Consider the following 18,243-nt stretch of genomic DNA (forward strand, 5'->3'; position numbering starts at 1 on the left):
CAGGCACACGGCATGGCCTACAAGCGTTCACACAAAAGGTCGAAACATTTACCCTGACGCCTGTGAATGGGGTAGCACTGCCCTGCTCACAGGAAAAAGAAGGACGCCTCAACCGAACTGGTTTTCCCCGAGCCTTCTTGGCTAGAAGCAGAAGATAGGTAGCTGTGAGGTGATCGTATTGCCACTGGAAGGAAAGAAAATAAAGTTTAGAGATGAAAGTTGTTAAAATAATGTTCTATTTAAAAATTATTTTCCTCAGTGTAACAGATATTTAGAGATCTAAGTCAACAGTTTTACAATACATATAGTGAAAACCAGTAATCCCTGCACCACACCCTCCACACATAAACAATTTTTATGTCCCCAGAAGGAGCAACTTTTAAATACTTCTAAGCTATATTTTTCTACATTATTGGAAACTCATATCCTTCACTTCTGGAATATTTGTGTTTGCTTTTATGTTTTGTTTTGTTTTGTTTTTGTGCTTTCTTCTTCTCTTTATTCTGCTTCCCTTCCTGCAACTTCCATTATTTGTATGTTGGAACTTTTTTATCCCTTCTCTCATATTTTTTGCATGTGTTTAGGTTCAACTATAAAAAGATTTCACATTAACTTCATTTTGAAACATTTCTATTTAGCTTATCGTTTCTGTGGTCACTTTTAGATTTTCTCTTTTTCTTTTTCTTGGAGAGGTTTATAGTGCATGCTATAGGGCGCATGCACTTGCCAGAAAGACAGAGAGAGACAGAGAGACAGAAAGCGAGAAATCACCCTCCCCAGGGGGGATGGCCACGCCATAATCCCTTCTCCTCCATTCTCCTCTCAGGATCTTGGACACGCATGTACACGTGCCCGGTGTTGAGTTTAAGCCGCCGGGTAAAGAACTCGAACCGCGGTCAACTACATCGGAGTCTAGTAACGCAGCCATTACGCCATCGGCTGGGTGCTTTCCAGCCATTACGCCATCGGCTGGTTGCTTATTTACTTTTTTTAAAAATTATCTTATTTAACTTTATTTTATTTAATTTATTTATTTTTAATTTGTCCAGAGAGGAACAGAGAGAGAGAGAAAGTGAGAAAGCAAGCCACAAGGTCTAGGACTTGAACCGTGGCTGCCATGTGGGAGTCCAGTCATGCCACCTGCAGGTCCCATATTTACTTCAACCCACTTCTCTAATCTAGATAGAGAAGTACATCCTACTCCTTTCTGATAGAGAACATAAGTATAAACAGGCATTTAAGAAATCAGTGACGGGGACCAGCAGGTAGTATGGTGGTTAAGGCACTGGACACTCCCAAGTGGCTGACCACGGTTCGCGTCCCAGACCTGATGGCTTGTTTTCTCACTTCCCCTCTTTCTCTCTCTCTCTCTCTCTGTCAAATTAAAAATAAATGAATGAATAAATAAAATTTAATAAACAATCATTTTTAAAAAAAGAAATCAGTGACAAGTACATTAGGATAAAAGCTAGTATTTTCCTCATTGCAATCTCATTTCCACAGCAGAATCACAGTTCCATGTTAGAAAACTGTAACAAAATCAAAATTAAAACTCTGTCAAATTATGCTTAAGTTTTAGAATAATCTTTGGGAATAAGTAACAACAGAAAATAATCTCTAATATGTTTCAATCTTAATTATGCTTTCTGCCTCAGAAGAAAAGCAATTAATTCATATTTCCATTTTGCTTTTAAGTTTCAAAACTGTACATACAGACTTCATAAAATATACCACTTAAAGACTTATTTTCAAGATTCTTGAGACTCTGAGTATGTAACTAAAAGATTCAAATTTTTGAAATTCTGTGAATCTCATACAAAATTTCTCCTGGGTAGAGTGACATGGTATCTGGGATTTACTTTGAAATATCCCAGCTGGAAAAAGGGGACAGTGTTTAGCTAAATAAAACTGGCAAAATAATAATAATAACTGTTGAAACTGGTTGAACACACAGTTACTATACCATTATTATTCTATTAATTCACTTTTATAGATGCTTAAAATTTCTATAATAAAAACTTTAAAAGAAAATATTTGTATCTGAATATAATCTTCATTAAAGATCATACCAAAAAAATACAATTTTTTAGGTCACTTAAATGAAACTGCAAAATTTCAATGATAAAAGACTAAGAACCTGACATATCTTATAGCAATTTCCAATTCTTCCCACTCCCTTCAAGGCATTATCCATTAAAAAGTAAATTATACTTCCATTTTCCAGATACATTCCAGAACCTTTGCTTATCAAGCCATTCAAAAGAATGAGTTTATATTTCCTTCTCCATGAAAAGAACTGTGTCTCAGCAAAGCTTTGTTTAGGGAGGAAAAATCTGTTTAAACTCCTGACCCTGCAAATTAGAGAACAACAACAAAAACAATACAAGTCATGAGGAAAGCTGGGTGCAGTCCTCATCGTTCACATTAGATTGCACTCAGACGACGGTGAAGACTTCTATCACCAGAGAAAACACAGGTATGATCTAGAGACCAATCACCCAGAAGAGGTAAAAACAGCAACAATGGAAACCATATTAATGATTTCATAATGTTGGTTCATAAGTGTGGGGGTGACAGGATGGTACTTAGGTAGGATACACCAGTTTGTGTCTACCTCATTTCCACAGCAGAATCACAGTTCCATGTTAGAGAACTTTCAGGTGGTCAACATTTGAACTCTGGGGAACCAGCAGTTAGCGTAATGGCTATGTCGCTGGACTCCCATGTAGTCAACCGCGGTTCGTGTCCCGGACCCGGTGGCTTAAAACTCACGCCGGGCGCGTGTGCGTGCATGCCCAAGATCCCCAAAGGAGAATGGAGGAGAAGGGATTGCGGCGTGACCATAGCACCTGGGGAGAGATTTCTCGATTTCTATCTCTATGTCTCTCTCTGTCTGTCTGGCGAGCGCACATGCCCTATAGCAAAAACCTCCCAAACAAAACAAAACAAAAAATTGAACTCTAGATTCTCTGTGGACTAGTTTGCTCTGTTTCTTAATTATTTTTTTCACTACAATTCTCTTACTTCAATGTCTTAAGTATAGACTATCCATTTTTAAAGAATGTATAAAGCAAACATCAGAAAATAATTGAGTGGGAATAATATATAAATGTAAAATAAATGTAATATTTTCATAGGTCTGAAAATGCTATACTATTTTAATGAACTTGATAAAGAACAATGAAACAAAAGTTATTACTTTCAAACTCATGTTGTATTTCTTACCAATGAAATTAAATCCTCCATTGTTTGCTTGTTGTTTCTGTGATGTACAGAGAGTTCTGTTACACAATCATCATCAAGGTGAATAAACTAGGGGGAAAAATTATAACTTTTATTAACAAAAAAATTCACAAATATATTTATTGTTTTGAAATTTTAAAAGCAGCACAATTACTTTATAAAAAATTGAACACTTGGGGCTAGCTGATGGTGTGGTGGTTAAGGCAGCTGGATCCCACATGACCAACGGCATGGCTTGAGTCCCAGACCCAGTGGTTTAAGAAGTACACCAGGCACATGTGCATGCATGCCTAAAATCTGAACAAAAGAAATGGAAGAGAAGAGATTGCAACCTGACCATCCCCCAGTAGAGGTGCTTTCTCATTCCTTCTCACCCCTGTCTCTCTCCAAGGAGTACACACAGCCTCTAACAAATACAAATTTTTTTCATTTTTTTTTTCTTTGTAGAGATTTTTTTGCTATAGGGCACATGCACTCGCCAGAAAGACAGAGACAAAGAGACAGAAAGCAAGAAATCACCGCCTAGGGAGGATGCCCATCCCGCAATCCCATCTCCTCCATTCTTCTCTTGGGATCTTGGGCCCGCACGCACACGGGCCCAGCGTGAGTTTTAAGCCACCAAGTCTAGGACTTGAATCGTGGTGGATTACATGGGAGTCTAGCGACACAGCCATTATGCCACCTGCTGGTTCCGCAAATATAATTTTTTAAAAATCAAACACCAGTAAGTTAAAAACAACAAGAGTTGTTGTTATTAAGATCCTTGATACTTTTCTATGATGTAAGTGGATAGGGCTGGCTCTGTGGTGGAGCAGTGCTGTTCAAGAGGAGACAGACCTCACAAGGCAACCCTGGTTCAAATCCCCAGCTGGCTCAGCCTGAAATATGATGGGCACATGCACAAGTGCCCGAGATCCGATGGGGTGGAGGAAGGGGATCGCAGCATGACCACACCCTGTGGAGGGTGCTTCTCTCTCTCTCTCTCTCTCTCTCTCTCATGTGTGCATGTGCTCTATCATGAATAAGGGGGAAAAATATTAAAAAAAAAAAAGATATAAACAGGTGAAAAGTATTTCAAGAAGAAGAGCTCCTTCCCAGCTCTCTTCATATCCCCACCATCATCTCATCAATTGTGTTTCATAGGGGCCAGCAGATGGCGTGGTAGTTAAGGGCACTGGATTCTCACATGGCTGACTGTGGTTTGGGTCTTGGACCTGGCATCTTGCTTTCTCGCTTTCTCTTTCTATCTCTCTGTTTCTCTTGCCACACTGGCTTGTTCATTAAAGAGCTGCTGTCTAAGAGTCTTAAGTCAGTGGTTAAACATTAGGTTGGTGAGAGTGGCTCAGACTAGTAGCACGCTGTCACCCAAGTGTGTTCAGCACAATGTAAGGAGCCCTTTCTGACGGTGCCATGGATGCTGCACAATCATCACCATGCTTTTTTTAGATAGCAGAGCACTATCTAAAAAAAGTAACTGAGAGCTTCCATACACACTTTGTTTTGTTTAAGAATAGAGATTATCCAAGTATTCTAATTCCTGCATGATGGGACCTCACCAAAGAAGGGGCCAGAAATGGGTGCTCAGAACCAAAGATCACCAAAAACGAAAACCAGAATGATCAGGTCTCGCCCTGGGAAGTTCAGAAGACCAGACAGGAAAGGATCGTAAGGAATGTAACTGAAAGTTCATCTTTCAATGTAACAATGGTCTTCACAACAGCCACAATAAGTGCCGCTTGTTTATAAAGTTCTCCTCTCCAGGGAACTCAGAATAGTTGAGATAGTTAGCTTCTCCCTCCTAATGCCTGCGGTCTGTCTCCCTATGATCTCCATCCACTGTGAGCTGGATACAACCTGATGGCTCACAGGCTTTGAACTGAGAGACCTTCGTTTTAATACCCATGTAATTAATACCCATGTAACCCTGAACATGTTACTATGCCTCTGTGAGCCTGGGCTTCAACATCTGTAACAGAGAGATGGTACACGCTTTGCAATACATGCGACATATGAAGGAGGCCTTCAAAACATGGTTAACTATTTTTACTAACAGTCATAATTCTATTTCCTCTTTGATATAAGTGCTTTTCTGAATTTTTAATATTCCTTTTTTTTTAATTGCCAGAGGGCACACGCACTCACCAGAGAAAGAGAAAGCACCCCCAAATAGGGCATGGTCATGTCACAATCCATTTTCCTCCATTTCTCCATCCCATCAGGATTTAAGGAATGCATGCACATGTGTGTTTTTTCAAGCCACTGGGGCTAGGTTTTGAACTGCAAAAATTCATGTGGGATCCAGTTCCTTATGCACTGTGCTTAATCACTATGCCACCAGGCTTGCCCTGAATATTCCTATTATAACCACCCTTTCCTCTTCAAGCTTTCTCTTTTCCAGTTCCTTCAACCACTTCTTTAATGATTAATTTCCGTTTCTATTCTGGCCCATTCTTTTTTTTTTAAGTTATAAATGTTTTTATTTTTTTAAAAGAGGAAGCTTGGTGGTGGGTATGTAGTCACTAGATTCGCTGTCTGAACTTTCTTCTGTAGCTTTTTCAGTTTCACCATCAGGCACTGGAGCTTCTGGCCTCTCAAGATCTGGGTCTAGTCCTTCTGATATCATTTTGTTTCTTACTGCCATCACTGGAACACCCACTTGAACCATGCTGAGATATCTGGCATATCTTGGATCCCTGGCTACGGTTAAGATATCTTCTGCTGATGCTTCACTTTCCTGTTGTCCAGAGTCTTGTCTACTGTTCTGCTGCTATCGCTCTGTAGTGGCTTCAGAATATGATCCATTTGTGACGCTAGTGACACTTAAAGGAGATACTTCCATGTAACATTACCTAGGCCCAGGATAGATGACAACTTTGCATCTAAAATATTAAGAGTTGTTCCAATTTGTTGGATAGGAAGAGAAAGGTCTGCCAGTTTCTCCTCACAAACTGCAGAAAAACGGTTGAGGAACTGTACAGTGTGCACCACAAACTGGTTTAGAAATGCCGCTGTCCTTTTCTGCTGAACAGCTGGCACCTCTCCGGTCCCCGCCTCCAGAGCACTTCCTCCGGCCCATTCTTTAGGTCACACACTCCAGGTGTCACTGACCCTCAAGGTGAGTTATTCAGAACCAAATATAATATAAAACAGAGGTTTTCCAACATAATACCATAATCTTCCCTGTTCTGGATATCATACTCGTAACAATAGATGGGCCCAGAGAAAGCCACAATGCCATCATGAAGAGAGAAACAATAGAGACAAGGACCTTGCTATCCTGAATGTTTGTGTCCTTTCAATAACACTGAAACTTATCATTGGTGTGATGGTATCAGAAAGTGGAGTTTGGAGGAGGTGATTAGGCCATAAGTGAGTTCTACCATCATGAATGGAATATCCTTATAAAAGAGGCCCCAGAAAGCTGTCTTTCCCCTTCTGCCATGTGAGGACATAGCAAAAAAGTGTCACTTAATGAGCCAGAAAGAGGACCCTCACCAGACACCAAATCTGCCAGTGCCTTGATCCTGAACTTCCCAGCCTTATGGTTACAGTAGCCTGAATGGACTGAGATGACCTTACATTATGCTACTATAAGCAACACCTGCTGAGTTACAGAGACAATACAGACCACCAAGGTTTGTAGCAGTGATACTGTGGCAGTCCAAAGAGCTAAGAATAAGTTTTCACTGTATTGCTCTGACTTTGGCAGCTTCCAGAACTGTAGATTCGGCTCCAGGATGGTCTCAACCTCAGAAGCCCAGATACTTTTACCACCCAGTCGGGTATCTTCTTATTGATGTCATCACTGCTTAAGCAAAACGAGAAAGACTGGGTGGTTCCCACCATGATCTTAATTTACTCCCCTAAAAACAAAACAACCTCTCTCTCTCCCACAGCCCCGTGCTCTGTACCCTTACCACAAAGTATGCACTGGAAAGGGAGGAAGAGTGGGAAGATGTTATCCTCCCTGCTGGGCTCCTGAACTGGAAAAATAAAAAGAGCAGTATGGGAAAGACACCAAAGTCTGAATAACATAGTTTATCTCAGGCTGGGTCTTCCAAAGAGGCTAGGTACTTTAAGTGCTCTGAATTCTCAGCCACACATACTCAAATTACATACAAAAATGCATACCCAAAGCTAGCCAATTATTTTGTATTATCCGTGTCTACTACATTTCCTGTTCACTAGGGCAGAAAATGGAACTGAACACAACTTCTATTTGATACAATACTTGGGTACTAGAACTATGTGTGAAAACGGCAGGAGGAGGTCATGCATAGAGCTATGAAACGGCATCTATACCTTAAATATCCAAGGAAATCTGAATTCTCTGTTATAGTCCACTCTTGATGAAACACAATGTTAAGGAAGAATAGCAAATACTTTAAAAAGCAACAGAGGATTTGGTGTGAGGATTAAATGAATTAAAGAGGTTAAACAACACAAAGCCCACTGAATAGTGCCTGATTCTCCTGTTGTTGTTTTAAAGAATTATTTGTTTATTTTTATTTAGTATTATTCTTTTTTTTATTTTGACCAGAGAGAGTGAGAAAGCACTCTGCCAGATCTATGACTCAAATCATAATCAGCCATGTGGGAGTCCAGTGCCTTAACCACCATGCCACCTGCTGGCCCCAGGGCCTGATTCTTTTTTTTTTGTCTTTTTTTTTTGCTATAGGGCACGTGTGCTCGCCAGACAGAGAGAGAAAGAGACAGAAAGCGAGAACTCCCCCCCCAGGGGGGATGGCCACGCCGCAATCCCTTCTCCTCCATTCTCCTCTCGGGATCTTGGGTACGCACGCACACGCGCCTGGCATGAGTTTCAAGCCACCGGGTCCGGGACGCGAACCGCGGTCGACTACGTGGGAGTCCAGCGACATAGCCATTACGGTAACTGCTGGTTCCCCCCAGGGCTTGATTCTTAAAAGTACTATCCTAGGAGATCTATTTACATTATACTGTAATATACAGAGGCCCTCATTGTAACACCATACTATTATAAGTCCTCAATAAATATTAGCAATTATTATATCGAGATGTAAGGAAAGATCTTTCAAAACACTTAAAACTTTAACATATTGGAGTTTATATTGTGCTCCAAATTTAAAAACGAGAAACTTTTGGTCTGTTGAAATCAGAGACTCCATTCATTTTGGCATCGGCTCTCTCACAAACAGCGGTGTAACCTATCCTGTTAGAAGCATGGCTGAGAAGACACACAAAGCCCTCCACATGTGGAGGAATGATGACCCCCAATGGTTGAACACAGGCATCTGCACCACCCACTCTCCACCTCATCAGGGGTATATGACAGCTTCCCTGACTCTGCTGCTGAGGTGTTTAAAGTGGTACACTCTTCTAGTCTTGGGCTCTCAGGGATAAAGTTGTTAGAATTAGTTAAAATTAAGTTACAGATATTAAAAATACCAATAAAGGAGTCAGCAGGTGGCGTGGTGGTTAAGGTGCTGGACTCCTACATAGCCGACCATGGTTCAAGTCTCAGATCTGGAGGCTTGCTCTACTTTCTTTCTCTCTCTCTCTCCCCTTCTCTTGTCAAATTAAATAATAATAACAATAACAAATAAAGTTAAATAAACATTTAAAATAAAAACAACAACAGATATTTTTAAATGCCAGAGAGGGCCAGGGGAAATCTGAATAAAAGAAATTTGAGGAGTTGACAGTCATAGGAGAATCGGGAAGGATTTCAGCTCACGTTGCTTGGCTATAATTGTAAGTAGATGGTAAAAGAGGCTTGAAGCAAGTATAGCCTAATTTTCTAAGACCAGTTGACCATTTAAAAGACGATTTATGTTTACTGCTGTAATTATTCCAGAATGCAAACACCCAACAGCTGAACCAAGTCTACATTGGCATATCTGAGACTCATCTCTAAGCTATTTTGATGATCCATGCCACATGTCGCACTCCACTCAGAAGTTGTGGTGAGTTATCACCAACTATCTCCAATCAACTAAAAATACCATTAAAATACTTATTTCTTGGGACCAGTAGATGGTATAATGGGATCTGAACTATTTAGTGAACCATTAGAATCCAGCTCCTTTAACCACTAGGCCTTAGGCCCGCCTTTCATGAACCTTTTAAAGGTTCCTCATATGCATTGATCAAAATAGTATATATATATTTTTTTTTTTTTGGAGAGATTTTCACTGTAGGGCGCGTGCGCTCGCCAGACAGACAGAGAGAGACATAGAGACAGAAAGCGAGAAATCACCCCCCAGGGGGGATGGTCACGCCACAATCCCTTCTCCTCCATTCTCCTCTCGGGATCTTAGGCACGCACGCACACGCGCCCAGCGTGAGTTTTAAGCCACCGGGTCCGGGACACGAACCGCGGTCGACTACGTGGGAGTCCAGCGACATAGCCATTACGCTAACTGCTGGTTCCCTCAAAATAGTATATTAAGCTAAACACAGAAGCAGGTAAGCATCCAAGTGCCTTCTATTAAGCCAGATTAAAAAAAAAAGATTTAATTTAATGTATTTTTTTTCTCTGACCAGAGAGAGACAGAGAGAAAGAAAGTGAGAAAGCAAGCCATGAGGCCCAGGACTCAAACTGTGGCTGACCATGTGGGAGTCCAGCACCTTAACCACCCACCACTTCCTGGTCCCAACCCAGATTTTAAGGAAAACTACAAAGACATAAAGCAATGCTGCTCTTTTTGCCAAATTTATCTTTAAATGGTATTCCTCACAAAAATATTTGTGCTAATACATAATGGGTTTATTTGTTATTTTTAAATAAATTAATAGATAAACATTAAGAGGGTAAAGGGGCCCTCAGACTAAAAGGTCTAAGAATCACTGTAACCTCATATGTACTCTGAGGAGTAAAAGTGGTATACACTACTTTTTACAGATGAATAAATTGGCCTAGCAAAGTTAAGACTGCCCGAGACTCCCAGAACACTGTTCACAGTCTTCACCACACCTGAGAAACATCTGGAGCTTTAAAAACTACACACGTGTATTCTGGAATGGATACAGCCCTTTATTTTATTTTATTTTTTTATTTTTTAAAAAATTTTGGAGAGGCTTTTGCTAGAAAGAGAGAGACGGAGAGACAGAGAGCGAGAAATCACCCCCCTAGGGGAGATGGCCACGCCGCAATCCCTTCTCCTCCACTCTCCTCTCGGGATCTAGGGCATGTGCGCATATACACCCAGCATGAGTTTAAGCCACCAGGTCTGGGACTTGAATTGCGGGCGACTGTCATGGGAGTCCAGCGAAATAGCCATTACGCCATCTGCTGGTCCCCAGGCCTTTCTTTTAAAGCCCATAGGTGACTGTCCTATGAAGCCCAGGTTAATGAACCACTATCTGGAGTTAAATGGTGGTTCAGTGGTAACTAATGCTCTGAATGCAGAATCCATGTGGAAGGCCTGGGGTTCACTATAAGAAGTTCCTATATACGCTAGGCATGTGTGCACATGCCTGTGAACCAGGCTGATTGAAAATGGGGTACATTGAGACATGAAAACCCTGTTGGGAGTACCTGCCTCCTTCTCTCTCTCTGTCTCTCTCAAGAAATAAACTTAAAAAAAAAACAAAAAAAAAACTGTCCTACAGATTAACAGGTAAATATATAAACAGGTTACAAATCTACTATACACCAATTTGATGAATAAGCCCACAAATACAGTTTTGTTTATATTTAAACCACATAATTACAGGCCCTGAATTCACTCAAAAATCATACAAAGTTAAAAAAATAATTCTACTGGATTTCATTTTACTTACAGGATTCTTGCTTTGCCACTCAACAGGACAGTTGTAATCTTGCATGATCCAGGGATGGTTCAATAGATTTTTCACAGAAATCCGTTTCTTTGGGTCCACCTAGTGGCCATTAAGAAGTAGTGAGAGATTAATATTTCAAATAAGAGAACGGAGAACACTTTTCCTCCTGAGAACTCAAAATCCATCAGAACAGATGTAAACTTTATCATCACAAAAATGCTGTCAAAGACCTTAAAATGGCCTTGGAATAAATTCTTTTAAAGTCAATAGAGGCAAGAAAACTATAGCAACCAACACAGGCTTAGAAGATACATGTTTAACAAACATGAACTTCATTGGTATGGACATTATTCATGAAGTTCGGTCAATCTATTGTATGATGTAATAGTCTTTTGCTGGAAAACCTATTCATGAGAAATATTCACCAATTTAATATTCAAGCAGCCACAATGCAGGGCATTCATACTGAATATGCAATCTCTACCTCCGAGGAGCTTACAATCGCAGAGAACAAGCTGAAAGGCACACCTTTCCTTTCCATTTGTAATTTTAATCAATAAAGATTAAGTTTTTTGGAGTCTAGAAGGAAAGGTGAAGCATTTTCAATCCCATTATGGAGATTTGGTGGTCTGGCCACACTTTAGGTAGGTGAGCCTAAAGGTAAATTTTGAAAAAAAGGTGAATGTGGCTTAATAGATGGAAAAACTGGAATGTATTCTAAATAAGCAATGAAAAAATTGTACTAATAAGGTATTCATACATACAAAGTGTTTCTTAATCTCATTTTATCCTCATGACTCTATATAGCAGTTAGGCCAAGTTCATAACCTGCATTTCACAAATCAGAACCACTTAGGTGGTATGCGTCCTGATCAATAGAGTGGGTACCTACACTTCACCACTCCTATCTTTCACTCTCAGAGGCTCAATCCACTAAGTCAGTGGTTCTCCAAGTGTGGTTCCAAGAGCAGCAGCAGCAATTTCATCTGGGAGCTTACAGGATTCTTTTTTTGCCATATGGTATGTGCGTTTGCCAAAGACAGAGAGAGAGAGACAGTGAGAGGGAAAGTAAGAAATCACCCCCCCCCCCAGGGGTGTTGACCATGCCACAATCCCTTCTCGTCCATTCTCCTTCTGGGATCTTGGGCATGCTCACACACATGCTTGGAATAATTTTCAAGCCACCAGGTCTGAGATTCAAACTGTGGTTGGCCATGTGGAAGTCCAGCAACGTAACCACTATGCCATCTGCTAGCCCCAGAGGAATGCAATTCTTAGTCCTGCACCTTATCTACTGAATAACACCGTAACCACTATGCCATCTGCTAGCCCCAGAGGAATGCAATTCTTAGTCCTGCACCTACCTTATCTACTGAATCAGACACTGTAGCCCAGCTGATAATTTTGAAACCTGATCCACTGTACTAATTACAGGGCTACACAACTGTATATCAGCCCAAAGCATTTGTTCAGTATCTACAACATGTATAATGTGCAAGAATAGGAACAGGAAAGTAGGAGAGACTACAGCAAGAGCCGGTTGGAGTAAACAGACAATGCTTGAGAAGAAGTAAGAGAAGCCACACAGCAAAGGCATATTGTAGAGGTCTAAAAAAATTGAGTTTACAACGAAATTAAGAAAGGATCTAGTAGAGGATATTTGCAGGGGTGATAGATGGAATTGGAAAAAAAAAAAAAAAAACAGCTGGGACCAGATAATGGCCATGTCGCTGGACTCCCATGTAGTCGACTGTGGTTCGCGTCCCGGACCTGGTGGCTTAAAACTCACGCCAGGCGCATGTGCGTGCATGCCCAAGATCCCAAGAGGAAAACGGAGGGGAAGGGATTTGTGGTGTGGCCATCCCCCCGGGGGGTGATTTCTGCTTTCTGTCTCTCTCTGGTGAGCACACACGTCCTATAGCAAAAACCCCTCCAAAAAAAAAAAAAAAAAGCTAATAAATATAGTATATATTGAAGCACTACAGATATCTTAAAAGTTAGATCAAACAACTGCAACGGAACACTAATGGGTTGTCGGCAAAGTCATGATGAATTTTTGCGTAGAAAAACACAAAAAAATAAGCCATGACTTTCCTGACAACCTGATATTATTTAAAAATTGGCAGCTGGTGGCATGGTAGTTAAGCCACTAGATCCCACATGGCCAACTGTACAGTTCAAGTCCTGAACTGGTGGCTTGAAAAACACATTAGGTGTATGTGCAATCATGTTTGTTTTTTTTTTTTTTCTTTTAAAAAAGGGCTTAGTTCTAGTGGCATAGGCAGTAGGGTACTGTGGTGCAGTGCAGGTGGCATGTAAGAAGGACCAGGCATTTCTGTAATCCTGGCTGGCTGGAAGGACATGCAGAAGTCTGAGCATGACAAGAGTCTGTCAAGGGTGTATCTGACCTTTAAAACTTTCCCTCTTTCTCTCTATCTGAAGAAATAAACTTCGAAGCAACAATAATAGTTATAAAAATAAAGTTTACCTGTAGCATTTGTTGAAGAAGCAGAATGCTACTGGGAGAGAGCCACTTAGGAACATCATATTTTCCTCTCTACAGAAAAACAAAAGAACATATCAGGAGATTTTGATTCGATCAGCCTTGACACACATTTCTAAGGTAGTAACACACTGTAGGTTTACGTCTAAGCCTGAAGACTTCACCCAACTATAAGATCTTGTAAACATTATTATTAATAAAAAATTAATTATGTGCCTCAAAGAACAAAATCCAGTAAATTAAATACTATTATCTTGCCTAATTTATCCACATATTGAAGAACGGCTGGAACACAGAGAATATGATGTCGGAAAACATAAATGCTATAAGGCTTTCTGTGGTATGATTAAATTCAATCTACAGTACGATTAAATGGACACGAGTACACACTGAGGTCAATTTTGTACTGCTAAATCAAGCTTTAGTTTATTATCTCAGAACAATTGTCAGTTGACACAATGAAGCAGCTGAGAGGTACTTCTGATGACAGGACAGAAGCTGTGGTTAAAAACAAGGTGCCCCCACAGGCAGAATTCACAATCACGGAGGCAGAAAGAGGAAAATAATTTCCAACGTAAGGATCGTTTTGAGGAAGGGAGGAGATCCGGGAGACAGATGTTTACAACCTTGCATACTCAGAAATCAGTCACCAAGTCATCAACCAAAGACAAAACTTGGAACGTACTAAGCTCTAATACGTGACAGAACACCACCTTACAAAACCTGCTATGCACCCTCCCTTTCACAAGACAGAAGGAATGACGTAATCATTTCTCACAGCAGAGATAAACGTGTTAAATGATGTTACCATAAACAGGTTAATTATGTGAAAAAAATTAAGATTGAACTGTAATTCATAGTATACATAAAAATTAATACCCAGGGGACCAGCAGATGGCATAGCAGTTACGTCACTGGACTCCAACATGGTCAACCACAGTTTGAGTCCCAGACCCAGTGACTTGAAAATCATGCCAGGTGTTTGTGTGTGCATGCCCAAGATCCCAGAAGGAGAATGGAGGAGAAGGGACTGTAGCATGGCCATTCTTCCTCCAGGGTGATTTCTCACTTTCCCTCTCACTGTGTCTGTCTGTCCCTCTCCAGTGAGAGCACATGCCCTAAGGCAAAAACCTCCAAAAAAAAAAAAAAAAAAAAAACACTGATACCCAGATTGGGCCAACTGGTAGAATGGTAGCTAAGGCAGCTAGATCCCAAATGGCCAACTACAGTTCAAGTCCCAGACCCAATGGCTTGAAGGACATGCTGAGTGCATGTGAAAGCATGCCCAAATTCCTGAGAAAAGAATGGAATAGAAAGTACTGCATTGTGTCAATCCCCACTGGAAGGGTAGTTTCTCACTTTCTCTCTCCCCTTCTGTCTCTCTGTGGTGAGCGCACACACCCTATAGCAAATGAAAAATTAGAAAATAATTAATTCCTAGATTAAATGCAAATACAAAACCACAAGCATTCTTAAAAAAAAAGATTGGTGATTATTTTTTAGAATTTTTTTTCTCATAGAGATGTTTTTTGCTACAGGGCATGTGCGCTCACCAGGAACACAGTGAGAGACAGAGACAGAAAGTGAGAAATCACCCCCCCAGGGGTGATGGCCATGCTGCAATCCCTTCTCCTCCATTCTTCTCTCAAGATTTTAGGCATGCATACACACATGTCTGGTGTGAGTTTGAAGCCGCCGGGCCCAGGACTCAAACTGTGGTCGACTACGTGGGAGTCCAGAGACACAACTATTATGCCATCTGGTCCCTAGAACATTTCTAGACATGATAGCAAAGCTAAAAATTATAAATACTAACAGATGACAAAATAAAAATCTGTACATTTCTGTACAGCAAAACTCTACTAACAAAGTTAACCAACAACAAATTAGGAAAAAACCTTTTCTACCTAAATGACAAGTAATTAATACACTTAATTACATAAAAAGAGTGTTGTGCCTGCATGCCCAAAAATCCCCAGAGGAGAACGGAGAAGGGATTGTAGCATGGCCATCTCTCCTGGAGATGACTTCTCACTTTCTCTCTCTGTCTCATTCTGGCAAATGCACACACCCTATGGCAACAAATAAACAAAAAAGCTTGGGAATTATAAAGATGTCATGACCACCACACCTGTTCTTCCCATAGTTCTCCCCTTATCAGTAAATGGCAATTCCATTCTACCAGTTGCTCAGGCCAAAATCCTTGGAGTCATCTTTTCTCCTTTCTCTCATATCCTCAATTGGCTCTATGTTCAAAATACATCCAGAATCACTTGTCACTGCCTTCACCACCAACAACCCCATCCAAACCACTAATGTCTCTTAACTGGCATGTTGCTACAATGCTCCTCACAAGTCTTTCCAGGTCCCACCAGTGTCCTCCAAAGTCTAGTCTCTACTCCCTACCACAAGTATTCTTTTAAACATTAAATCGAGTGACAATACTTCACTACTCAAAATTCTCTGATAGCGGGGACCAGCAGGTGGCATGGTGGTTAAGGTGCTGGACATTCCCACATGGCTGACCATGGTTCAAGTCCTGGACCTGGTGACTTGCTTTCTCACTTTCTTTTTCTCTCTGTGTCTCTCTCTGGTCAAAATAAAATATGTAAATGAATAAATAAAATTCAAAATAATTATTTAGAAAAAAAAATTGCTCTGATAGCTCTTTATCTCTCTCAGAATGAAGTCCAGATTCCTTACCCTGGTTCTATGGTCCCGCATGGTTCTATACCAGCCCCACTCCTTGCTACCTCTCCTCTCAAACTCACCTCCTAACTCTCCCCATGGCAAACCAAATTACATTCACATGTGAAACACAGTCCTGTCTCAGGGTCTTTGTACATGTTCCCTCTGCCTTTAATGCTCTTCCTAGATATTCACAGAACGTGTGCTTTCATCTTCTCCAGGTCTCCATTTGAATATCAGTGGCCTTCCCAACCATCTTTATAACATAGCACCTCTCTGTCACCCACTAAAGTTATCTACACTCCTTATTATCACTTGCCATGTTCTATTTTATTTATTTTCCTTTTTGTTGTTTATAAGCCAGAGGGCACGGGCACTTGCCAGAGAGACAGAGAGAGGGGAAGGAAAAGAACATTCCATAGTCATACTATAATCCCTTCACCTCCATTTCCCCATCTTGTAGAGATTTTGAGCACATGCGCACGCACACACACACCCACTCATGCTTGGTTTCTCAAGCTGCCAAGGCCAGGATTCAAACCTCGAGATCCAGCTCCCTTATCCACTCAGCCAAGGGACCAGCCCTTTATTTAAATAAGCTCCTTAATTACAGGGACTTTTTATCTATTTTGTTTACCTAGAACAGTGTCTGGTTCTCTTGGGTCCTCAGAAAAGTCATGACACATTTTTGCATAGAAAAACAGAAAAATACACCATGATTTTTCTGATGACCAAACAGTATGTAAAAGGTGTGTGATTACTACTTTTTGAATACATAAAGGAATGAGATAAAAAGCATATATTCCAAAAGAAAATGGGTAAAGAATATTCATAGGTAATTAATAGCAAACAACTTTTTTTTTTTAGGTTTTTGCCATAGGGAGTGCCTGCTTAGAGGAGAGAGACAGAGAAAGGGAAAGTGGGAAATTAGCCTCTAGGGAGGATGGCCATACCGTAACCCCTTCTCCATCCTCTTCTCAGGATTTTGAGCATGCATGCACACGTGCCAGGCATGATTTTCAAGACATTGGGTTTGGACAACTGTGGTTGGCCATGTGGGAATCCAATGCCTTAACCACCACAACCACCTGCTGGCCCACGAAGAACTTTAAAACGACAATTAAATATGAAAATATGTGCAACTAACCTAGCAATCCAATTATTTTAAATAAAAATGGATCATCTGTTGTTTATCAAACTGACAAATTTTAAAAAAACCTGTCATCCAGCATTAGTATGTGTTCAGAGACAATAATGCTTATATAAAGGAACTTCAAAAAGTTCAAGGGAAATACAGTTACAAGTTTATTGTAGTGTTAAAAAAAATGTTTTTGTTAACGTTTTTATCACAGGGTACATGCACTCACTGGAGAGAGACAGAGAGAGGTAAAGCATCATACTTCTGGAGGATGGCCATACCACAATCCCTTCCCCTCCATTCTCCTCTCAGGACTTTAGGCATGTATGCATATGCATCTGGTGTGATTTTTAAGTTACCAGGTCCAGGTCTGAACTACAGCCAGCCATGTGGGAGTCCAATGCCTTATCTACCATGCCAACTACTCGCTCCATACTGCAAACATTTTTGAAATCCAGATGCAGTTTTTCATAACGTGCATTTTCAAGAAGCTTTTTGAAGACCCTTGGTATTTATAACTAGAGAGTATAAAATTTTCTGAAGAGTAATTTAGAAATGCTTAAAAAGCATTCAAAAGCCAACCCAGGGCATGGTGGTTAAGGTGACTGGATCCCACATGATCAACTGTACAGTTGGAGTCCCAGACCCAGAGGCCTAAAAACCACACTGTAGATGTGTACATGCATGCCCAAAATACTGAAAGGAAAAATGGAGAAGAAATTGTGGCATGACCACCTCTCATGGGGTGCTTCCTCACTCTGTCTCTCTCCAATGAGTGCATGTGCCCTTTGACAAAATGCATAAAAAAAAGAAAGAAAAGGGAAAAAAAGCATTCAAAATTACATACCCTTGATCCAAGAATTTCATTTCTAGCAACTCATCCTAAGTAATAATTTGGCATACAAAA

The 18,243-nt window shown here is 40.6% G+C and overlaps 1 protein-coding gene and 1 pseudogene across 2 annotated transcripts in view; both read right to left on the reverse strand.

The window, feature by feature from the left end:
* MELK (maternal embryonic leucine zipper kinase) overlaps positions 1-18,243 on the reverse strand; it is a 90,537-nt gene that overhangs the window by 25,261 nt on the left and 47,033 nt on the right. For both annotated transcript variants that reach the window (XM_006143747.3, XM_006143746.3), the window contains 4 exons: positions 13,496-13,564; positions 11,008-11,106; positions 3,226-3,312; positions 53-184 (listed from right to left, as the gene is read on the reverse strand). In XM_006143747.3, the coding sequence (XP_006143809.1) occupies positions 53-184; positions 3,226-3,312; positions 11,008-11,106; positions 13,496-13,564 (387 nt within the window). The remainder of the gene's footprint in view (positions 1-52; positions 185-3,225; positions 3,313-11,007; positions 11,107-13,495; positions 13,565-18,243) is intronic.
* LOC102490266 (WASH complex subunit 3 pseudogene) lies at positions 5,720-7,089 on the reverse strand (annotated as a pseudogene).

This window comes from Tupaia chinensis, unplaced genomic scaffold (genome assembly GCF_000334495.1).
Source record: "Tupaia chinensis unplaced genomic scaffold, TupChi_1.0 Scaffold000104_1, whole genome shotgun sequence".
NCBI lineage: Eukaryota > Metazoa > Chordata > Mammalia > Scandentia > Tupaiidae > Tupaia > Tupaia belangeri.